Raw genomic sequence first — 24,507 nt, 5'->3', positions numbered from 1 at the left:
TTGGGATGCTATACTTCTGTTGATGTAGCCTAGAATAGCATTAGCCTTTTTTTTTGCTGCTGCATCACACTGTTGACTCATGTCCAGCTTGTGGTCTACTAAAACCCCTAGATCCTTTTCACGTGTACTACTGGCAAGCCAGGTGTCCGCCATCTTAGATTTGTGCAGCTGGTTCTTCCTGCCTAAGTGCAGAACCTGACATTTGTCCATCTTGAAATTCATTGTGTTAGTTTTGGCCCAGTTCTGCAAGGTCATATTGAATCCTAAAGGTATATGTGTATGTACGTGTGTATGCACATGTACACACGCACACACACACAAATGCACACATTTCATCCAAGTCATTTATAAAACCGTCAAACAACAGCGAGCCCAGAACACAACCCTGTGGCACCCAGGGTTCTGTTTGGGTTCTGTCAGTCAACCAGCTACAAATCCATCTTGCCCAGTCCACATTTTACCAGCTTTCCCACAAGAATATCATGGGGAGTTTACTGCCTTTAACTATGGTTTAGCCCCGTGTGTGATCATAGGCAGTGCATGACTTCTATGCAACTTGTCTGTGCATCTGTCAAGTGTACAGAATTAGTGCCCCTGAGACCAATTCAGCCACCTGCACATGCTCAGAATCCTTTCTGCGTTGCCATGTTTCCTGGGCCCAGATCCAGCGTTGGGCCACCTTACCCCCCTCCTCCAGGTGCAGTGTCCGTAAGGGGTGCAGCATGTTAACAATTTACCTCCTTGGGAACATTTCCTGGTAAAGCATTTCTCAGACTTCCTTCCCAGTAAAGGCATCTCTGCTAGGAAATGCAATCAGAGGTGTCTTGGCCGCTGCTGGACACCCTCAGCACATCTTATGTACGAATCAATTATCACCTGAAAGTTCAGCGGTGAGGAAAAGCATGCAAAAAGTCACAGGGTGGCAGAATCTTGGATTTGTGCTGTCTTTGGTAGCGGTACTTGTGTGGCCAGTTTTATTCTTCCTGACAACGCCGTCACGAGCCAGATCTGTTATGCTTCTCTAGTGTACCGATGCAGGGGCCCTCCTCTCAATGTGCCATTGAATATTCCTTGCTGAGCCAGGCAGCAGGAGTGCAGAGAGGGAGAGGCAAGCCCAGAGACCCCCATGCTAGGCCAGCAGTGATGTGACCTGCCAAGCCAAACGCAGCACAGAAGCCATTGGCTGTGTTCCGTTTTGCCGGGTGACGGACAGCCCCCCTTTTGCACCGGCAGGCAGGAAAACCAGGAGGTGCCTTGAGCCCCCGGTAGACTGCAGTTGATCTTGGCGGTGTCGCAAGAAATTTAAGAAATCAGCCAGGTGCGATTTGCGACAGGCGCAGGTCCAATTGCAACCACATGGAGATCTTTGGGTGACTGACATCTCCATCTGGCTGGCCCCTCCAGCTTTCTTAAGCTGGTGAGGAGAAGAGCTTGTCTGTGGCATTGATCTCCCACCCATGGTTCACCCCCCGCCTCAGTTAATCTCTACAACAACCCTGCGAGGTAGGCAAAAAGGAGGCTGGGACTGACTTCAAGGTCACCCAGTGAGCTTCATGGCTGAGCAGGGATTTGAACCCTGGCCTCCCAGGTCCTAGTCCGGCACTCTAACCATTACACCACACACCTAGAGTCCTTCTGCTATGGGGCAGCTGTATAAATGAAGTACCGTATTTTTCCGTGTATAAGACGCCCCCATGTATAAGACGTCCCCTATTTGGGGGGACACCAAATTAAGAAAACACCTCTCAGCACTACCCAAGTATAAGACCAATTTTATACCTAATTTTTTTTGGAGGAAATCTAGTCTTATACACAGAAAAATACGGTAGGTAAATAAATATGGGGAAAGCAATATGCCACATAGGGAAGGATCTGAAATACTTTCCTTGAAGCTTGAATTTGTTTTATGAATTTGTTTGAATTTGTTTTATTTGGTGTTTCAATGTGTTGTGAAACCGCTATGAGATTCCCCCCCCCCTAAAATAGAAAGCGCTACAGTGGTACCTCAGGTTAAGTACTTAATTCGTTCCGGAGGTCTGTACTTAACCTGAAACTGTTCTTAACCTGAAGCACCACTTTAGCTAATGGGGCTTCCAGTTGCCACCGCGCCGCCGGAACACAATTTCTGTTCTCATCCTGAAGCAAAGTTCTTAACCTGAGGTAATATTTCTGGGTTAGCGGAGTCTGTAACCTGAAGTGCATGTAACCTGAAGCGTATGTAACCCAAGGTACCACTGTATATAAATGAAGTTAATAATAAGAATTAGAATAAACTCCTCTGGACGAAAAATGGTGCCTAGGCATTCCTAGGTTGAAGGTGCCATTCGGTACTTAGCTTATATATCTGAGTTTCTAACACTGGGCACAAGCTATTGGAGGAGGAACGTGGGAAGCTGCCTTATTACAGAGTCAGACCATCGGTCCATTTAGCTCAGAACGGCCTATGCAGACTGGCAGCTGCTCTCCAGGGGTTTTATAACAGGGTCTGTCTGTCGGCCCTCCCGGAAGATGCTGGGGATTGAAGCTGGAACCTTCTGCATTCAAAGCAGATGTTCTGACGCTGAGCTGCGGCCCTTCCCTACAATATATTTAGGGAAATAGGAAACATGATGATGATGATGATAATAATAATAATAATAATAATAATAATAATAATAATAATTTATTATGTATACCCTGCCCATCTGGCTGGTTTTCCCCAGCCACTTTAAAAGAGGATTAGATAAATTCGTGGGGGATAAGACTGTCAGTGGCTACTAGCCAGGATTGCTATGCTTTGCCTCCACAGCTAGAGGCTTGTGCTTAGGTCTCTCTGCTTAGCCACTGTCAGAACAGGATGCTGGACTAGATGGGCCTTTGGCCTGATCCTGCAGGGCTCTCACTGCAGTATTGCTGTATAAGAAAGGGTTTTTTTTTAAAAAAAATTATTGTACAACTTTTTGGAGAAGGAGGATTGTTTGTCTCATGGTCCTGAATTATTTTTTGTTACTTTTTAAAAAAACAAAAACAAAGCCAGGGTACAGTACAACACATTTCGTTCCTAAAATAGTAACAAGATTGACAAACATGGAAAATGATGCAATTCAAGCCACTTAATTTGCCAGAACCTCTGCTGTTGCTTTTCCGCGAGGGCTAGGGGTCCGTTTGCTCATAAATGTCCCGGACTTAACTGCAAGGCTGGCTTGTGTGTACAGCGACCTTGCGAAGTAGGTTAGGCCAGAAAGGGCCATGTCACCACCGTGACTTTCTTCCATGTAGAATACCAGGCCTCAGGAGTGATTAGTTGTACCTGTGATATCTTGATTTGGGGGTTGGGAATATGGTTTAGGGTGGGTGGGCTCAGGCTGGTGGTGTCGCCAAGTAAGGGGAGTGTGTGTTACTAACCACTGTGCCAACTGAATGTCACAAGCGGTGACGTTAAGTGGAGGCCAGCTTGCCAGAACAAATGTTTTGAGTCTGAGACTCGGAGATTAGCTCAGGGGAGGCCTGAGTGTAGTGGTTCTGTATTCCCACCCACTTCTGTGTCTGACTTCAGTGTGCTGAATCGAACGGCCTTGGACATCTGCCCTGTCCAGCCCACAGCATATTGGGGCACTGTTATACGGTGGTTCTGCTCCTTCCGCCTGGGCTGTGTCCAAAACGTGGTGTCAGGGGATGAGTATTCAGACCCCTTGTGGGTTGCCTCAGGGCTCCGTCCTCTCCCCCATGCATTTAAACATCTATATTGGGTTTCCTCAACCTCGGCCCTCCAGATGTTTTTGGCCTACAACTCCCATGATCCCTAGCTAGCAGGTCAGGGATGATGGGAATTGTAGTCTCAAAACATCTGGAGGGCTGAGGTTGAGGAAGCCTGATCTATATGAAACCACTGGGAGCAATCACCAGGGGGTTTGGACTGGGTATCCATCAAGATTTGGATGGTACCCAGCTTTGTTTCTCATATAAATCAGAACCAGCGAAGGTGGTGAAGATCCTGTGTGAGTGCCTGGAGGTGGTTGGAGGATGGATGGCAGCTAACAGATTGAGATTGAATCCTGACAAGACAGAAGTACTTTTTGGGGGGAACAGGGGGCAGGGTGGGTGGGGGGGACTCCCTGGTCCTGAACGGGGTAACTGTGCCCCTGAAGGACCAGGTGCTCAGCCTGGGAGTCATTTTAGACTCACAGCTGTCCATGGAGGTGCAGGTCAATTCTGTGTCCAGGGCACCTGTCTACCTGCTGCATCTGGTACGCAGGTTGAGACCCCACCTGCCTGTGGACTGGCTTGCCAGAGTGGTGCATGCTCTGGTTATCTCCCGCTTGGACTACTGCAATGCGCTCTACGTGGGGCTACCTTTGAAGGTGACTGGGAAACTACAACTAATCCAGGATGCAAAATTCAAAGTGTTGGTGCTCCCCTTTAAAGGCCCAAGAGGCCCTGTATACCTGAAGGAGCGTCTCCACCTCCATTGTTCAGCCCAGACACTGAGGTCCAGCTCCGAGGGTCTTCTGGCGGTTCCCTCACTGCGAGAAGCAAAGTTACAGGGAACGAGGCAGAGGGCCTTCTCGGTAGTCACACCCGCCCTGTGGAATGTCCTCCCAGCAGATGTCAAAGAGTTATATAATTTTTTCTACATAATCTGAAGGCAGCCCATTTTTGGGAAGCTTTCAATGTTTGATGTTGTTGTTGTTACTTTCCCCTTTTCCCCGCACGTATTTTTGTTGGAAGCCATCCAGAGTGGCTGGGGCAACCCAGTCAGATGTGAGGGGTATAAGAAATTGGATGATGATTATGATGTCCTTCTGGTGGGCTTCCCAGAGACGTATGGTTGGTGGAAACTGAATGCTGGACTAGATGGGCCTCTGGTCAGATCCAGGAAGGTGGTTCTTATGTGCAGAATCCAGCTGTCCTGGCTGCCACCCCAGGCTAGAGACCTGTGATAATGGAATGAGTTGGAGGAGGAGGCCCAGAGGCTTATCTTTCCACATCAGCTCACATTCTCTCACCCTCAAACTATGGACAGGTCTAGCACATGGAAAGCTGCCTTATGTTGAATCAGACTGTTGGTCCATCTAGCTCAGTACTTCCTGCACTGGCTGGCAGTGGCTCTCCAGTTTTTCTCCCAGCCGGGTTTGGAACTGCTGTCGGCTGGTCCTGGGAGGCTCTGCGTGCAAACCATTTGCTCTACCCACCCAGCTGCAGCTTTTCCCCAGTTCTCCACTCCTGCCTTTCGCTTCCTTTGGGTGACAAGACTCAAGGAAGCTCTGGTCTCTTCTTGACCTTCCTGGACCCGGTGCGTTAATAACTTGGCGCGAATGAAAAACAGATGCCTCTGAAACAGCCGTGGCCCAAAGGCTCCTTGAAAATCTGCCGTGTGGTGTGGAGTGATCAAAACGTGGTCTTCAAAGGGAGGTGGGGTATTTTATCTCTCTCGCTCTCTTTCTCTCCCCCTGGAATTCTCCTGGCCCTGACTCAAGGGGCATAAATGCCACCTCCAGAATCTCAGCGCAGCTTTCCAAAGCGGATGTCAGCTTGGCCTTGGGCTGGCTTGTGGAGATAGACGGAAACGTCAAGGCTCTTGGAACGTCAGAGGGATGGAACCTTGAAACGTCACCAAGGAAGCGTTCCCCTTTGCACAGCTGGGGGATGGAGGCATGGAGACCACCAAAGGCTTGCCATGAGTGTGTGCTGACTGGAGAAAGCGTAAGGATCAGGGAAGCTCCAGCCCTCCAGAAGCTGTGGGGCTGCAGCCCCCAGTGGCCAGCATCAGGAGGAGTCATAGGCCACATTCACTCCATGCAGATAGGTAAAGGTAAAGGGACCCCTGACCATTAGGTCCAGTCGTGGCTGACTCTGGGGTTGCGGCGCTCATCATGCTTTATTGGCCAAGGGAGCCAGCGTACAGCTTCTGGGTCATGTGGCCAGCATGACTAAGCCACTTCTGGCAAACCTTCCTGCTGGAGTGATACCTATTTATCTACTTGTAGTTTGTGCTTTCGAACTGCTAGGTTGGCAGGAGCAGGGACCGAGCAATGGGAGCTCACCTCGTCTCGGGGATTCAAACCGCCGGCCTTCTGATCGGCAAGTCCTAGGCTCTGTAGTTTAACCCACAGCACCACCCGCGTCCCTCCATGCAGATAAAGCACCACTTTATAAACCGTCACAGGTTCCCCCAAGGAATTCTGGGAGCTGTAGTTTGTCAAGGCCGCCAAGAGTTGTTACGAGACCCTTATTCCCCCTCCTGAACTACAGTTCTCAGAGTGGTTTAACAGTCAATCCCTCTTCACGGGGAACTATGGGAACTGTAGCTCTGGGAGAGGAACAGGGGTCTCCTTTCAGCACCCTTAACAAACCGCACCTTCCATAATTCTTTGGGCGAAACCATGGCTGTTTAAAATGGTATCATGGCGCTTAAAATGTGACCATTGTTCTGCTCAGTGTGGATAGGTTCATTGAAATGAATGGACATGACTTCATTGAAATTAATAGACCTAAGTTAGTCATGTCCATTCATTTAAGTGGGTCGACTGAGCGGAACCTAGGCTGCATTCAGACCATCCATTTAAAGTGCTGGGATGATACCACTTTCAACAGTTGTGCCTTCCCTTAAGGAATTCTGGGAGTTGTAGTTAAGTGCATTGAGAGTTGTTAGAAGACCCTTATTCCCCCCCCCCCCCGACCTACAATTCACAATGGCTTAAAAATCAATCCCACTTCCCAGGGAACTCTCTGCAGAAGTGTCCGGCTCGCCACTGTGGGAACAGGATGCCAGACTAGATCAGAGTTTTCTGCCACAGTGGCTGTGCTTTTCCTCCCCTGTCGGAGGCAGTATACCTTTCAGTACCAATCACAGGTGAGGATAACTTCGGTATTGCTTTCCATCGCAGCACCTGGTTGGCCACTGTGATAACAGGATGCTGGACTAGATGGGCCTTTGACTGACTCCCAGCTGCAGGGTTCTCCTTGCAATTCTACATTCAAAACAATGCATATGTCACATGATAGAAGCTTATAAAATTATACACCGCGTGGAGAAAATTGATAGGGAAAAGTTCGTCTCTCTCATAGCACTAGCAGCTGAGTGTCGGCAGATTACAGAAAGTCCTTCTACACACAGTCCATAACTAAACTGTGGGATTCACTGCCACTGCTAACTTGTGAGCCTTTAAGGGAAGGTTAGACAAATCCACAGCAGGCTGACTAGGTTTTCCTTCCAGAGGCGTGGCATCAGGTTTCGTGTTTCTTAGTTCCTCCTGGTCTTTTTTGCAAATAACATTCCCTCGTCGCGCACCGCTGTTGCGGCAAGATAGGACATAGAAGCGACTTAAAAGCTTGCAAACACCATCACTCACGCAGAGGGGGGTGTCACCCCGTGGTCTGACCCTGACCCCTTTCCTTGCATGCTCTGACCACGACATGCAGGGCACACACTCTGCAATATTAATGGGCCTGTGTGTGTGTGTGTGTGTGTGCAGGCTGGCCAGCTGGGGTGGGAGGCGAAGACTTGCTCGCTGCTCCTTTTCAACAAAGCAGGCAGCGCTCCTGTCCCTGGTGAGAATTTTCCGCGCCCCCTTCAAAAGGATGAAAGCCGCCTCTGGATGTTAGGAAGTGTGACTCGGAGGAGGGGCCACATTGAAATTACGGCGGCCCCTGGGGTCTCCCGAGGAGGAGACGGCAGGGACTTTGGGTGTCCTCTCTCATTTCAGCTGTCACAACTTAGGGACATCAAAGGGCGCTTTGATGAGGCCCTTCCAGCGGCAGGAAAAAGATCTATGGGGAAAGACCTTGGATTTGCTAACCCCCCCCCCCCATTCCCAACACAGACACGCGGGTGACAAATGACATATGTCTCTAGCTCTTGGCATGCACGTGGTGTTTTCCCTGTCAAACCCACTCCCCCCCAATAGAGAAACCGGCTTGATTCTCAATGGCTGAGATCACAAGGGCTGGGAAACTAGAGTCGCTTCCTCTTCATCCCAGGGAGCAAAAACAAGCAAATGCATTTCTAGGCAGCATCAACAGAAGAAGTAGAGTCTCCAGAGCAAGGAAAATAATAGTACTAGTCTCTTCTGCCTTGGTCAGTTCCCACCTTGAATACTGTGTCCATTTCTGGGCAGCATTTTATGGGAATTTGCTTTAACGGGCAAACTAACAGACTGTAGTTGATGCAGCCCTGTAGAGATTCTGCGCGCTCTCTGCCCAGCTGAGTCCAGAGTGTTCGTTCCTGGTGTTGGGTAGCCAGGGCAATTCTGCTGGTTTACTGCCTGCCTGAGCTGACAGCTGGTGTTGAGGACTCCCAGACTGCTGGTGTTGGGGGGCTTCCAAGATCCATGCCAAAGCAGTTAGCTCCTGGGTGGCTCAGGACTTCACGGCAGCCGTGACAACCATGGGGCTATCCCAACACGTCATCAGCCCAACGCATGTGGCAGGTCACACTTGTTTTCTTGGCTGGGCAGGAAGAGGGTAATCTGAAAATGGGGGGATATTTGCATCAGTCCCTTGTCATGGTCAGATCACTTCCTGTTGAGATTCTGGGTCTGAACACCCTTCTCCCTTTGCAGAGGTGGGGAACCTCTGGGGATGGTCCGCCCTCGGAGGCTGATGGAGCCGTTGGGTTTCCAGACGGCCCTGGGTGATTTCTCGGCTGATGTGACCGATGCTGCTTTAAAAGCCCTGGCCGACTTGTGGAACATCCGGGGGGTTCATGCTGTTGACACAATCCCTCCTGAGCATCCTCTCCTTCTCTGTGGAGCCCACTTGGCTCCCTGGTATACTTCAGAGCTCAGAGTGAGGAAACAAGCTGGGAGGCGGCTTGGACGCAACTGGAGAAAAACTCTGGTTGAATGTAATCAAACACTGGCGAGGGCTCACCATCGAGCCTACCTAAGGGCAGTCAAGGCAGCAAATAAGGCGTACTTTGCTCAGTCCAGTATACCTGAAGGAGCGTCTCCACCTCCATCGTTCTGCCCGGACACTGAGGTCCAGCGCCGAGGGCCTTCTGGCAGTTCCCTCACTACGAGAAGCCAAGTTGCAGGGAACCAGGCAGAGGGCCTTCTCAGTAGTGGCACCTGCCCTGTGGAACGCCCTCCCACCAGATGTCAAAGAGAAAAATAACTACCAAACTTTTAGAAGACATTTGAAGGCAGCCCTGTTTAGGGAAGCTTTTAATGTTTAATAGGTTATTGCATTTTAGTGTTCAGTTGGAAGCCGCCCAGAGTGGCTGGGGAAACCCAGCCAGATGGGCGGGGTATAAATAATAATAATAATATATTATTATTATTATTATTATTATTATTATTATTATTATTATTATTATTGCTGCCTCCGTTGTATCCTCATTGTTCCATCTGGCAGAGCTTTTCCGGGTGTTGCGGGGCCTTTAACAGTCAGGCCCGAAGGCTTTGACTTGTTTGCAAAGCACTTTGAGGGTAAAATTGCTTGCATCCACCGGGACCTTGGCTCTGCTGTTTCAGCAGATGACTCTCAAGGGTGTCTCAAGCACTGTCTGGTCTTGTTGAGTGAGTTTTGATTGGTAAGGCTCAAGATGTGGACAAGGTGCTTCAGTTGGTCAGGGCGACCGCTTGCGCTCTGAACTCTCACCCCTTTTGGCTGATAAAAACCGGCAGGGAAGGGATAGCTGGCTGGGCCAGGGACATGATTAATTCCTCCTTGCCTGAGGTGGTGCTCCCCTCCCAGTTTAGAGGAGGCAACGAGAAGACCAGTCCTTAAGAAGCCCTCCCTGGATTCAGAAAATCTAAGGAATTACTGACCAGTTGCCAGTCTCCCCTTCTTGGGCAAGGTTCTTGAGCAGGTGATCCAGGCACTGTAGGATGAAACTGATTTCCTAGATCCATTTCAGTTGGGGTTTAGGCCTGGTTTTGGCGCAGAAGCTGCTTTGGTTGCTCTGTATGATGACCTTTGTCGGGAGAGAGACAGTAGGATTGTAGGTTAATTCTTCTTGACCTCTCAGCAGCTGCCAATACCGTTCATTGACCGTGGTATATTTCTGGGGAGGCTGTCCAAGTTAGGGGTGTGCGGCATCGCTTTACAGTGATTCAAGCCCTATTGGATGGTCGTTTCCAGAGGGTGATGCTTGGGGAGTGTTCTTCAGCCCTGTGGAGCTTTCAATGTGGGGTTCAGTTTTATCTCCTGTGCTGTTTAACGTCCACATGGAACTGCTGAGCTTTGGAGTATGTTGTCATCAGCAATATGCTGATGATGCTCAGCTCTATTTCTCCTTTGCATATGCAGGTGAGGCAGTGGAAGTGCTGGACCATTGTCTTGCCTCAGTAATGGGCTGGATGAGAGCCAACAAACTGAAGCTCAGTCCAGATAAAACTGAGGCACAGTTAGTGGGTGGTTCCCTAGACTGCATGGGTGGGAGCTTGCCTGCTCTTGATGGAGTTACACTCCCTTTGAAAGTGGGGGTACGTAGCCTGGATCCTTTGCTGTTGCTTGAGACTCAGGTGGCCTCAGTGGCACTGAGTGCCCTCCATGAGCTTCAGTTGGTGGCCCAGCTTATCTGGAGAGGGATCGTTTAACTTCTGTTTTCTTTGCTCTGGTAAGCTCTAGGCTAGATTACTGCATCTGAAGACAGTTTGGAAACTTCAACCAGTGCAGATTTCATCAGCCAGGTTGCTCACTGTGGCAAATGCTAATCCTGGTCCAACCGCACTAGATGACAGTTTCCAGACCCAAATCAAGTGCTGGCTCTGACATATGAAGCCTTAAATGGCTCAGGACAACAATAGCTCAAGGACCACGTCTCCCCATATGCAACAACCCCGACCTGTGATCATCACCTGAGGTCTTTGTCTAGCTCCTCCACGAGAGGACCGGATCGCGTTAAAACGAGAATGGTCCTTCTCTGGGTGGGCTCTCCATTTGTGGAATGCTCTCCCCATCCATATCTTTAGGCACCAGGCAGAGGTGTTTCTCTAGAACCGTTCAATGCGTTTGTGGGAGGGGAATTTGTGGTTTGCTTTTGTTTTATAATGTATTTTGTGTTTTTCTTTTGTATTTTTATGTTGTGAACTGCCCTGTGATCTTCAGATGAAGGGCAGTATGCAAATGTAATTAATGATGATGATGATGATAATAACCATAACTCAAAGAAGGCTATGGACAGATTATCTTATTTAACATATGTTTTAATAAGTATTTTTTTATTGAATATCTCTTGCAATTGTTCCCATGGGGTGTGTCTAGGACTTCTTCTTTTCCCTTTAACTCTTCCCTTATACTTGAAAAAACATAAACATTAAAAAAACTCCCTGTGTTCATCATTTGTAGCAGCCTAAAAGAACTAACTTTGGATGAAACTTCCCTGTCTGGTTGCTTGGAGACAAGTTTTGCTTGCCCCAGGTGAGCAGAAGTAGCTGTCTGTAAGAAACAAAAAGGAACCTTCTACCATATGTGGTGGACATGCCCCAAAATTGGGAAATTTTGGAGCATGATCCACGAAGAAATAAAATACTAAGAATATCATATAGTAAAAGGCCAGAGGCATTCCCTTTAGGAATTTTAAATGATGATATTCCAAAAGACAAAACTAAACTTTTCCTATATGCGACGTCTGCAGCAAGAATCCTGGTGGCTAAGTATTGGAAAGGGAATCAGTTACCCACTAGGGGAGAGTGTTTATGTAAGCTATTATTATGTAAGTATTATGGAATACTTAGAATTAGCCAAATTGACAGACGTAATAAGACAAAAACCAAAAAGTGAAGTAAAAAAAAAGAATGGGAGTGCCTAAATGAATACCTTAAAAGTCAAGGTTCGAGAACAGAAATCTGGCTGAGTCTGGAATAGCCTTGTGAAGGGAAAGGATAAGAAAGAGGGATTTATATCTAGATGTTAGGATAGAGATGATCAGGAAAACAGGGCTGCCCCTGCTGTTCTCCCCCCCCCCCACTCACCTGGGATGCCAAACCATTGGTCAACCCCTGGGCCTCTACATTCACGCTTTTCAACACCTTTCACCCATTTTTCCTTTATCCATTTTTTCAGAGGCTCGAAAGATGCATGGGCACCGTAACATCACTGACCGGCGGGGTCTCCGAGAGGGAAGCCAACGACGCCCTGAACGCTCATGTGAGTATCTCAGTGCTGGAGTCGCCTTGCAGAGGGTCGCCGCAAAATCCGTGCCTCTTGCATTCAAGAGGGGCTGATGGCTGCATTTGCTAACCTCAATGGCTGTGCTCTGCCTCCGCTGTCGAAGGGAGCCTGCCTCTGACTACGAGCTGCCAGGAATCGCCAGTGGGCAGAGCTGCTGCTTCTGTGCTCAGGCCTTGCAACTGGGGAGAAGAACCTGTGAGAACAGGATGCTGGACTAAGATGGGCCATTGACCTAATGCACCTGCAGGCCTCTTGTGTTCTTACCTGATTGGAGAAGTTCGTGGTGGAGGAGAAGGCCGTCTGTGGCTTTCAGCCACAATGGCTCTGTTCCTCTTCCACTGTGATGTGCCTCTGTTGGGAATCGCAAGCAGGTAGCGCTGCTGTTGTACTTGGGTCTTGCTTGTGGGATTCCCATTGGGGAAGCTATTTACGGAGAAGCTCTTTACGGAGCCTCCATAAGGCTTTTTATTTAAAATAATAAAAATTCAGCCTATTTTCAGGGTTGAATATTGTTCCTGCTGCTTTAACAGATGGATTTAACGCGCTCTTAACTGTTTTAGCTTTCCGTTCTGTTTTTAATTTCTCCTTTTTTTTTTGTACCGCCGCCACAATATTTCCAGTTTACAACTTCTTTAAATAAAATAAATGATTGGCACCTTAAAATAGGAGAGTATATATAGAACTTGCCAGCATGACAGACAGATTAAGGAATAAAGATGATAAGAATTTGAAAGAAGACAGACATTATATATTTAGATTATATGGGGGAAAATATCACAATAAGAAAATAACCGCAACAGGCTGACGAAAAATACTTGGTGGTAGATGTTGCAAAGTGGGATAGTGTAAGGTAATGAAAACAACTTAGTGGAGTAAGAAAAGATAGCATTTGAAAAGATAGATAGGAAACCAAGGAAAGAATGGGAGGGGAGTAAAAGTTAAGGTTTATGAGAATTAAATAAATTATTATTCAAATACATATGTCTTATATTTATGTTATTTCCGCCCTCTCTTATTATCCTGTGTCTGATTGTAACACAGTAGGTGTTGATGATATGATCAAACAGAAAAGCAAATAAAAAATTATTTAAATAAATAAAAGTAAACAATTTGCTTCCAGGCATCCTTAATTGAAGTCAGCTTGGAAGGACTCTGAAAGCATCTTGATTTTATTTTAAATTGTTGCTGCTTTGGGAGTCCTTGCTTGCTCTACGGATTCCTTCCTCCCTCTCCCCGCACCTTCCCTCTGAGGTTTGGCCTGCCGTTAGATAAACCTTCCGGTCTTGCTCCTCCAGGTGTGCAAAGGAGCCCCTCAGCACGAAGAGATATGCCTGGGCCTTTTCATGCTGATCCTCACGGAGCCTGCTCAAGCGCAGAAGGTAAGGGCTCCCTTTTTTCGCTCTGAAATGCCTTATCCAATGCTGTATCCTATGCCAGTCCTACTCAGAGCAGACCCATGGAACTCAACAGACGCGACCGACTTAGCTCCATTGGTTTCAATGGGCCTACTCAATGAGTAGATATTTTAGTTGGATGCAACCCTGTGCCCAGAAGGCTGGGAGAGGTGGGAGACAGGATTGGTACCTTTCCGCTTCTGATTCCCTTGTTTTGTTTCACTTCCTTCAAAAGTGATAGTCCAGCCCCACTGTTGCATTTGGAACCCCTGCTCCTCCTTCTGCTGCCCTGATGGCGCCACTGTGCCGCTGAAGTTAGGGTTACTGCATATGTCTTTCTTCTTGGTCACCCTGGGAAGGGGCCTGGTTAGGGTTGGGTTGAGCCCCAGAACCTCAAATTTCCTATCTCCTCCTTTTTTAAAAAAAACAAACCAAAAACACCAATATTCTAAAAATGCGTGGACTAGGCTTTCTGTAACTTGGGTCTCCAGCTGTTTCCCCCGACTACAACTCCCATCATCCCTAGCTAGCAGGACCAAGTGGTCAGGGCTGATGGGAACTGTAGTCCAAAAAACAACAACTGGAGACACAAGTTTCGGAAACACTGGTTTAGACGGTGGCTGGAAGCAGCACTGGCAAGATGCCAGCCACCCACATCCACACCAAATACAGCGGTACCTCGGGTTACAGACGCTTCAGGTTACAGACTCCACTAATCCAGAAAAAGTACCTCGGGTTAAGAACTTTGCTTCAGGATGAGAACAGAAATCATGCTCTGGCGGTGCAGCGGCAGCAGGAGGCCCCATTAGCTAAAGTGGTGCTTCAGGTTAAGAACAGTTTCAGGTTAAGTACGGACCTCCAGAACGAATTAAGTTCTTAACCCGAGGTACCACTGTATGTATTCTGACAAGAATTACAAACTCAAATAGAGATTACAAACTCACACTCATAAACTCTAATCCATAATTAACTTCTGACTTCTGCTCTATGATTGAAACTGAGTCTCCATCTGCAAGCTGATAAATTATAAGGATCAACATTAATGTCGATTGAAAAAGAGAAAATCTTTGTAACGAATTATTGTGTTATACATATGTTTGAGTTTGTAATCTCTATTTGAGTTTGTAATTCTTGTTGGAATACATACTTTTGAATGGATTAGTTTTTGTTACTATTGACTATTGACTTGTGAGTTGGGACCACTCCCACTATTGAAACTTTCATTGGCCTGAGTTCTTGGTGTGCTTCTTACATCTTGAGCACTGCCTCTTCTACTAAGAGAAGGGGCACTGCTCTCCCTTAGGGACAGTAGGAGTAATAATAATAATAATAATAATAATAATAATAATAATGATGATGATGATGATGTATTATTTATACCCTGCCCATCTGGTTGGGTTTCCCCAGCCGCTCCGGGAGGCTCCCAACAGAATATTAAAAGCACGATAAAGATATCAAACATTAAAACTTCCCCAAACAGGGCTGCCTTCAGAAGAAGCTGCCTTTTAGCAAAGCAGACAATTTGGCCTCTCTAACTCAGTATCACCCACGCTGACAGGCAACAGCTCTCCAGGGCTTCAGGCAGGGGGTCTCTCCCAGAGGATGCCATTGGGGTTCTTGAACCTGGGACCTTCTGGGCTCAAGTCAGATGCTGTGCCGCTGAGCTGTGTTCCCCCCTTTTCGCCCTCCATGCTCTGGACGCGGATTGGGTCTGCCGAGCAGCCGCCCTCTTCCGAAGCCTCTCAAAGAATGCCTCTCCTGGCCCCCCTCGCAGGAAATTAGCTGCGTGCCGAGCCCGTCCAGCTGTGCGCTGGAGACCCTTGGCTGCGTCGGGGCCGTCGGGGTGACAGCCAGCTGATGAGTGTGCGAGGCGGCTGCCTCCTCCGCTCGGCTGGCTCTTGCTTTTAATTAAAGTTCCCAAAGTATGGAGGGAGGGCCTTCTGCTCTCTCCCACCCCCCTTCCAGCTTTTTATCTTTCACCCAGACTTAAAAGCCTCCTGTCTCCTTGACATCTCCCTGCTGCTTGCCTCTTGCGCCCATCTCCGGAGCCTTACGCCGGCGGGGTCTGCTGGCGGGTGCTGATTTATTCATTGGCGTGACACATTTTCATCAGGCTGCAGACTCTTTCCTTGCCAGTGACATGGGCCGTGTTGCTAGACGCTTGTTGGGTGTGTTTCGCGGCAAAAATAAGAATGGTTTACTGTCAAGCATAAGGAAGCCATGGGACGCAGCTGGCACTGTGGGTTAAACCACAGAGCCTAGGGCTTGCCGTGAGAAGGTCGGCGGTTCGAATCCCCGCGACGGGGTGAGCTCCTGTTGCTTGGTCCCTGCTCCTGCCAACCTAGCAGTCCGAAAGCATGTCAAAGTGCAAGTAGATAAATAGGTACCGCTCCGGCGGGAAGGTAAACGGCGTTTCCGTGCGCTGTTCTGGTTCGCCAGAAGCGGCTTAGTCCTGCTGGCCACATGACCCGGAAGCTGTGCGGTGGCTCCCTCGGCCAATAAAGCGAGATGAGCGCTGCAACCCCAGAGTCGTCCACGACTGGACCTAATGGTCAGGGGTCCCTTTACCTTTATAAGGAAGTCATCTGAGCCGTCCTGCCCTGCATTGCCACCCTGGTTCTGCTGCCACCCCAGGTCCCTTTCAGGAGGACAGATTCCAAAAGGTGCCTTAGATCAGGTTTTAATTTGATAGGCACCTCCCCTTCTTCCTATGGGCCCTGCACCCTCCTTCAGCATTCTGCAACCTGGTGTCCTTTAGGTGTTCTTCTGGACTACAACTGCTGGCTGGGGCTGAGGGAGCCAAAAGGCCTGGAGGGCACCAGGTTGGGGACAGCTGAAATAAATGCATAGCATTTTCCTGTACCCTTCCATCTTCCCCCTCTGCCCATCTCCCTCTTTGCTGTGTTATTATATCAGCTGTCTCATTAGCAGTATATTATATGCCAAGCATCTGGGGCCTTAAGATTGGCAAGGGAGGCCCTGTGGGTGGCTGCGCCCGGCTGGCATTGACAGGTCCTTCTTGGCACCTTCTCGCTGTTTGTGAAATGCCTCCCGGGTTGGAACCATGAACTGGAGCCCTTCATGTTTTCAACATGTTGTTGCAGGTGTAACGCTATGAATATTGTATGACATCACAGTGATAAGAATTTGTCTGGGATTGGGCTGGAATGGAGTATCCTGGGAAAGGGCGTAGCTGGTTGGAACCCTGAACTGGAGCACTCCACATCACCAGCATTTTGTCACACTTGTGAATATCGTAATGTGGATAAGAAACTTGTTTGGGCTTGTAAGTTATCCTCCACCAGGGCCAGGGCCTTTTCACTGATGGCTCCAACCTGGTGGAAAGCTCTGTCCCATGAGACCAGGGCCCCGCAGGATTTAACCTCCTTCTGTCGGGCCTGTAAGACACAGCTATTCCGCCTGGCCTTTAATTTGAATTCAGCCTGATCTTTTATTTCCCTTCTCTCTCTCCTCCCCTTTATGAAGATCACCCACTCTGAGACCCCACAGCTAATTCTCCCCTGGCCTCCTCGCTGGCCCAAGAAGGACCAATTCAGCCAGCTAGCCCTGGGGATTATCTAATTGATTTTTGATTTTTATTGTATATTCATGTTTTTATACTGTATTTTATGCTGCTTTTATAATTAAGTGTTTTAAATTTGTTGTTAGCTGCCCTGAGCCCGGTTTGTGAACCGGGAAGGGCAGGTTATAAATATTTTTTTATTATTGTTGTTGTTGTTGCTACTACTACTATTATTATTATTATTATTATTATTATTATTATTATTATTATTATTGTAATGGAATGGCACATCCTGGGAAAGGGCTGACTGGCTAGCTGGCTGGGACCCTGAACAGGAGCACCGTTTTGTTGCAAGGGGCCAGAATTTGAGCCAGGATTCACCTGCAGAACGCCACTGCCTTTATATAGCCTTTTGCAGTTTGGGTGATAATAAGACACCCCAAACGGAGCACCTCTTATAAACCCCATCGGTTCCTAGGAAAAGAAATAGGAGGCCAAAATCTTGGGGCCTCCGCACTAGCCTCTCTGTCCTTTCAAAACACAGGAAATAAGAGCACCTTCAAACATGGGCAGAGTGCTTTACCTAGCCCTGGAGGGACTGGACCCTTTTGCAGTGACATCCCTTCCTCACCCTCGCCTCTGCCTTCCTCCTGCCCTCTGAAACGCCTTCTGTGATCCCTGTTTTGTGGCTTCGGGAGAATTGCCCAGGGCGCCAGGGCGCCTTGGCCCCAATTGTACCACGCGGCACCGGGTCAGGGGTTATTTCACCCCTCCTGCTCGCCGGCCAAGTGCGGCTTTTAACATTTGGAAAGCGCCAAAAGGCCGAGCCAGAGACCTCACCTGTTGCGAGCGTGAGGTTGCTGAGTGCTTTGCGAGTTCAATCGAAAGGGCGCTTTCAGGGGCCTCATTAGCCTCTCGGAGGGAGAACGCGGAGAGCAGATCCCTCTTTGCTTCCGCGGCGTGACATTTAGCAGCACAAATTAACATCCATGCAGAAGTGAGTTAACAGATGATTTCCTGGTTCCTCTGTCCCCTTCCCTCCCTTCTGCCAACCTCACAGGGCAAGAGGGAGCAGGCAAGAGATCTCACCTCTCTTCCACCCCACCCATCTTGCGTCTGAATACCGTAAAACTTCGCAAGAAGCCTCACTATTCATTATTATTTTTATTATTAACTGGACTTGCTAGTTGCTTTTGAAAAATGAAACGTAAACTCATTTTACTGTATACCACAAGCATTAAAACCAGTATAAAACCGAAACAAAACGAGAGCTCAAAACACGGATGGATGTAAAAAGGCTGTCTAATAAACCCCACAAAGCAGTTGCAGTATCTAAAACTCTCCCAAGATAAAAGCCAAAAACCTGGCTGAAAAGTAGTGTTACTGCTGGGCTCCTGAAAGTAGCCATTGATGGCACCAGCCAAGCCTCCCTGGGGAGAGCATTCCAAAGGCAGGGAGCCACCACCAAAAAGACCCTGTTCTCATGTCATCACACTCCAGACCTCCCATAGAGAAGGACCTCGGATGTTGGTTTCAGGGTCCGGGGTGGTGGGTCATGATCAGCTGATCTGCTCCAAGTCCTCCCAAATCTGAGCCTCTGAGCACTTTCCACCGCCTCCTTCCTCCCCCAATCCCTCCACCGCGCCCCCCCCAAAGTTCTCCCACACCGCCTGCACTCCCCAAGCTCTGCCTTTGGCTCCCGAAACGTTTGCACGGCCATTTGCAGGCTCCTCTTCCGCAAGCATCTCCTTGCCAGCTTTTGGCAGATTGAGTCCCGGGGGTGGGGGGTTGTTCTCTTGGAACTTGACAAGCGAGCAAAATTTGGACACGGGGAATATATTCTCTGCTTGTACATTTTGGACGAGCCGAGTCCCAGCTGATTTACGACCGTCCGACACACTTGGCCGTACTATTCGTGTATGTTCTGCATTATGTGTCGCCTGGAATTATTTTCATATGTCAGATGGTTGGGCTTGCGGTGCCATATAGAAACAGCGACCCCTTTCGCTGCTTTCTGGTTACTGATGCGTATATATGTCTATTCCTTTCCTTTGGTCGCCAGTGGCGGGGAGCAGCTCACCCCCAAAGCAGCCAGTGCTTTGGCTATTCCCGATGTACCACCTTGGCTTCAGGCACTGTCTCCTTCTGTTGTTAGAGCACGGATGGAGAGCCTGTGGCCTCCCAGAGATGTTGGTGGACTACAACTCTCGTCACCCCTGACCAATTGGCCTTGCAGGCTGGGGAAAATGGAAGTTGGAGTCAAACAGCACCTGGATGGCGGCTACGGGTTCTTCATCCCGGCTCTAGGTAATAGAATATTACACCTCTATAAGCGCATTTCATACGTGATCCCTGATTGTTTGGGATGTGTGTCTGGAATAGGGCTGGAGAACCCATGACCCTCTGGAGGGCCTTGTGGACTGCAGTTCCCGTCAGCCCTGACCATTGGCTGCACTGGCTGTGGCTGATGGGAACTACAGTCCTGCTGGAGTCCGGCCAATGGGAGCTAGAGTCCAGCTGGAATCCGGCCAATAGGAGCTAGAGTCCCGCTGGAGTCCGGTCAATGGGAGCTGGAGTCCTGCTGGAGTTGAACCAATGAGAGCTAGAGTCCCGCCGGAGTCCCGCCAATGGAACTAGAGTCCCGCCAGAGTCCAGCCAATGGGAGCTAGAGTCCCACTGGAGTCCAGCCAATGGGACTAGAGTCCCGCCGGAGCCCTGCCAATGGGAGCTAGAGTCCCACTGGGGTCCCACCAATGGGACTAGAGTCCCGCTGGAGTCCAACCAATGGGAGCTAGAGTCCCGTTGGAGTCCAGCCAATGGGAGCAGACCTTCTAAGATGCTGTAGGGCTCCTGCATGATGATGGTGATCAGGGTAATGTGAATCAGCCTTCAATGTGCCAAACCAGTTATCCGTTCAACCCAGTGCTGTTAACTGACCAGCAGCATCTCTCCAGGGAACTGCACTTGGCCCCTGGGATGGAGTCTCCCCACCCGTTTACAGAATCTGTATGCCACCCACCACCCACCCCAGAGCAGTTTCTTTCTAAGTTATATGCTGTGACTGCACTCTGTGCAGCTGACACATTCTCTCATCTCTCCCCTGCCCTCCTCCGTGGCCACAGTGTTACCGGGACCTGGTGCTGGTCAGCCGCGACGGGATGAGTGCCGTGTTGAACAAGATGAACCAGATTCTGATGGAGAAGTACCTGAAGCTGCAGGACACGTGCCGTACGCAGGTGGGCCATGCGCTATGCGCCGCGTCTTGCCTATGCGCATTTTATTTTCTCTGTGTGCCTCCGCACTTTAAAGAACCGTGTGTGTGTGTGTGTGTGTGTGAAGCAGGAGCTGCGATCAGCCCGCTGTTTGTCTCAAGCCCGGAGTGCAGTGCTGCCAAGGCATCTCTGTGCGGCATTTTGAATTCTGCAACCTGAAGATCCAGATTCCGCAATCGGCACCACATCTCCAAATCTGCAAGCTGGGTTTCAGGGGCATATGTAATGCGGTCTGCAGTTGCGGGTACTTCCTCCCCCCCGGCCCCTTGCTTCCAAGCCCCAGTGCCAGAATTAGAATTTTTATATGGAAAAGGTGCATTGAGGCATACAGGGGAAATCAAGGGAAGTACGGTGCTGTAAGCTTGGGGGTGGGTCACGAAACACAAATTTGTGGTAGGTGGGCTTGGTGGCTGTGTTTGTAATCCAAACCTTCTACCCTGCTGCTAACCCCGGGAATCCCCGCATAGACACGATTCTATAACTTAAGTGGTGTTTGGGGTTCCCTCCGCAACCACAAGGACTAGAAACTTGCAGGATGTTTTTTTTAAAAAATGAGAGAGCAGGGAAAAATCCCGATCGCGGGTTCTTCTGAAGGAACCATATTCTATGAGCAGCGAGTTAGGACCCTGCCATCATCTGGCTGGCGCAAATGCTTGCATGCAATGCCTTTCTTCTGCCTGGACAAGGCGTCAAAGAGGCGGGAGAGGCTGGCTTTGTCCATGTCGTTTGAAGGAGCCCTGAATTCTCTTTTCTCCCACGCTTTAGTTGGTTTGGCTGGTGCGGGAGATAGTGCGGAGCGGGATTCTGGGCATCGAAGGCGTCTGCATGACCTTCATGAAGCAGATTGCAGGTGAGTGCGTTGGGGGGGCAGTATCGCTGGAGAAAATAGCCCCATAAAGCATCCCATAGGAGGCGGAGGAAGGCTGTGTTGATGGCTGCTAGCCTGAGTGAGTGCCTTTTCTCTATCAACCGTTCCTCATAAGCAGGGCCAGAGTTACCGTATTTTTTGCTCTATAAGACGCACCAGACCATAAGATGCACCTGGTTTTTGGAAGAGGAAAACAAGAAAAAAAATATTCTGAATCCCAGAAGGGCAGCCCTTCTCCCTCCACAAGGAAAAGCCCCCAAGAGCCTCACACATGCTCCACGTGGCTCTTTAAAGGGAGTGCTGAGCAGAGCCTCCCGCCTGCATTCGCTCCATAAGACGCACACACGTTTCCCCTTACTTTTTAGGAGGGGGAAAGTGCATCTTATAGAGCGAAAAATACAGTAGGTTTGATGAGGCCCTCGGCTACTGAAGGTAATGGGGCCCTTTATGTGTCCAGCTGTCCTTTGTCAACAACAAATTGTCACTGTTTTTTGCGTTGAATATATGCTATATGGTAGTTTATGGACCTCATAGGTATCTAAAGCCATTCGCACATGTCAAAATACGTATTTTATCAAAGTAATCGCTGAAGTGAAGTACAATTAAGAAGAAGTATCCAGGGTTTTTTCCCTTTGAATTTTTTTGGGGGCTCCAAGAGAGTGGGGCCCTAAGCTATAGCTTGTTTAGCTTATACGTAAATCCGGCACTGCTCATAAGGCTTGGTTTCTCATAAGGGAGCCAGTGTGGTGTAGTGGTTCAGAGCGGTGGACTCATATTCTGGTGAACTGGGTTCGCTTCCCCGCTCCTCCACATGCAGCTGCTGGGTGACCTTGGGCTAGTCACACTTCTCTGAAGTCTCTCAGCCCCACTCACCTCACAGTATTTGTTGTGGGGGAGGAAGGGAAAGGAGAATGTTAGCCGCTTTGAGACTCCTTCGGGTAGTGATAAAGCGGGATATCAAATCCAAACTCTTCTTCTTCTTAGATGGGCCGTTGGTCTGATCCAGCAGGCTCTTCTTGTGTTCTTAACATCTGGAGCGTACCAGGTGGGGAAGGCTGATCTGCAGATATGTGAAGTGGATAGTGTGTTGGACTAAGAACTTGGCAGACCTGTGTTCAAATTCCTACTCATCTCATGAATCTGATTGTGTGAGGCCTTGGGCCCATCTTACGAACTTTGGAAGAGCTTTCTGGATCATCTAGTGACCAACATCTCACTGCGTCCAACCAGATGCCTGTATAAAACCCAGGCACAAAGGCACTCCACTGTTTCTTAACCTAAACTCCCTTAAAGGATTGTTGTGAAGATGAAAGAGGAAGGGCATATACCACTTGGAGCTCCTTGAAGGAAACACCTCGCTGCTCCTCCTCCTCCTCTTCTTCTTTGCCTCTGGCGGAGGCAAAAATGCTTCTGATTACCAGCTGCTGGAAGCTGCCGCAGGGGGAGAGCTCTTGGGGGCGTCCCATTGTGGCGTCTGGTTGGCCACTGTGAAAACAGGAAGCTGGGCTAGATGCAACCAATATGACTCTAATTTCTTAAGGTGCCCAGTCCTCATCAAGCAACCAGGCCATTCTGAGTAGCCTCTTGAGCATCACTGCCCCCGTCCCCGTCCCTAAGCTGTTATTTTTGCTGCTGCCTGTGTCTAATGAAGGGAGCATATTGTGGCAGTCAGGGTTTGCCCGTGGTAACACTGGCATGTTCCAAATGAACCGCCTGTCATCTAGAGCTGAGGTGCCGAAGGTCCAGGTTGCCAACAGCTACAGGGAGAGCTCTGGTTTAATTGTGTACAGCCGCCTTAAACCGGAGCCAGGCAGGGCCAGGAGAGAGGGAGGGGTGGTTGATGGCAGGAGGGTTGCCCTTTTCAGGTAACGAGGGACGAAATGAGTTGCTCAGTTAGCAGCAAGGTATATTGGAGCAGCTCTCTCTAAGGATTGCAGGATTGCAGTGGGCGCAGAGTTTCTTTATTCCGCATGTTTTGATTACACCCAATTTAAAAAATCCCTGGTGTGTTTAGGGTCATTTTGTTTTATTTTTGTAGAGAACAACCATTACTCGGGAACATTATTCTGTAATTATAGATCCTTTTAAAAAAGGAAGAGTTTGGTAATGCAGCTGCCTTAAATTGTTCATGTGCCATTGCAGATATAGAACGTTGTCCAATTTAATAAAACAGATTTATCCCTAAACCATTTTTTATGCAATTATGGGACACCTGTTTTTGTTTTTAAAAGATGCAATAACTTTTCCAATAACTCTTGGAAGATTTCCTTTTCACTTTACATTAAAGTGTGTGTAAATATTACGCACGTAGGATTTATCTTCCATTTTTAAAGCTATAAAGAAGTCTCGTCGCCAGAGATGCGTTTGTATATAGCAGGACTGAGGAACCAGGGGGTCCTCCAGCTGTGGCTGGACTATAACTCCCATCAGCCCCAGCTTGCACGGCCTACGATTAGGGATGATGGGACTTGTAGTTTGGCAGCATCTGGAGGGTAACAGGTCCCCCACCCCTATCCTGGTCACACCTCCCAGCCAATCAGGGATCTCTCATTAAATTGCAGTAATAGGATGCCTCTTGGCCAAACAGTCCTCATCTCTCCGCCCCACCAGTTCCTTCCCTACCAAATCAGGTATGGTCTTGATAGGGATCTCGAGAACTTCTGGCACACTTTTGTGCCGGGCTGACATCAGGAATTTGCCGCAGTGGAAAATCTGTCATTTTGTTTTTTTAACCGCCAGCATCTGCAATGTGGAGTTGGGCCTGTATGAGCTCAGAGCTTGCCAGCTCCCGCCCCCCTCGCCCGAAGGACAGGCTCTAAAAGATATTTGTTTGGGGGGGGGCAGGAAGGACAAAACCATAGTGGACCAGCAAACTACTGTCTTTCTCCTTTCCTTGGCACCCGTGCCAAGTGTTTGCAGACTTCTAACTTACGGGAAACTTCTTTTCCTAAGGTACCTCTGCCGCCCCCTCACCCTGATAGGTTTTTTCTTCTTCTTTTTACGAGGATTCGGTTGCCATGACTACATCTTTTGAGGACCCCCCCCCACTCCCCTTCTCAAGGACAGGCATCCAAGAATGGCTCAGCCTGACTTTTTAAAGAGTACTCTGGTGGAGAAAGGAATTTGCCCCGCAATCGCTCACAGCAACCAGGAATTTACAAGCCTCGGGGCTCTTTGTTAGCTAGCTTGCATGACAGCCTGACCTTGGGTGCCCCTAGTCTAGAGTTGGGGGGTCCCTGCGGCCCTCCAGATCTTACTGGACTCCATCATCCCTACCCATTACCCGCGCCAGGGGTGGGGTGGGGATCTGATGGAAATTGGAGCCCAATAACGGCTGGTGCGGGATGCGGGTGG

At 49.0% G+C, this 24,507-nt stretch overlaps 1 protein-coding gene across 5 annotated transcripts in view; it reads left to right on the top strand.

Moving 5' to 3' along the window:
- INTS3 (integrator complex subunit 3) overlaps nucleotides 1-24,507 on the top strand; it is a 93,198-nt gene that overhangs the window by 4,115 nt on the left and 64,576 nt on the right. For 4 of the 5 annotated variants that reach the window (XM_053368686.1, XM_053368684.1, XM_053368683.1 and 1 more), the window contains exons 2-5: nucleotides 11,989-12,072; nucleotides 13,392-13,475; nucleotides 20,136-20,249; nucleotides 21,051-21,135. In XM_053368686.1, the coding sequence (XP_053224661.1) occupies nucleotides 11,989-12,072; nucleotides 13,392-13,475; nucleotides 20,136-20,249; nucleotides 21,051-21,135 (367 nt within the window). Of the gene's footprint in view, nucleotides 1-11,988; nucleotides 12,073-13,391; nucleotides 13,476-19,168; nucleotides 19,321-20,135; nucleotides 20,250-21,050; nucleotides 21,136-24,507 lie in introns of those variants that run through there. The other variant, XM_053368687.1, reaches the window with a different exon arrangement.

Source organism: Podarcis raffonei, chromosome 16 (assembly GCF_027172205.1).
Source record: "Podarcis raffonei isolate rPodRaf1 chromosome 16, rPodRaf1.pri, whole genome shotgun sequence".
Taxonomy (NCBI): domain Eukaryota; kingdom Metazoa; phylum Chordata; class Lepidosauria; order Squamata; family Lacertidae; genus Podarcis; species Podarcis raffonei.
Note: the sequence above shows the minus strand (reverse complement) of the source record. Positions and strands in the feature narration are given on the sequence as shown.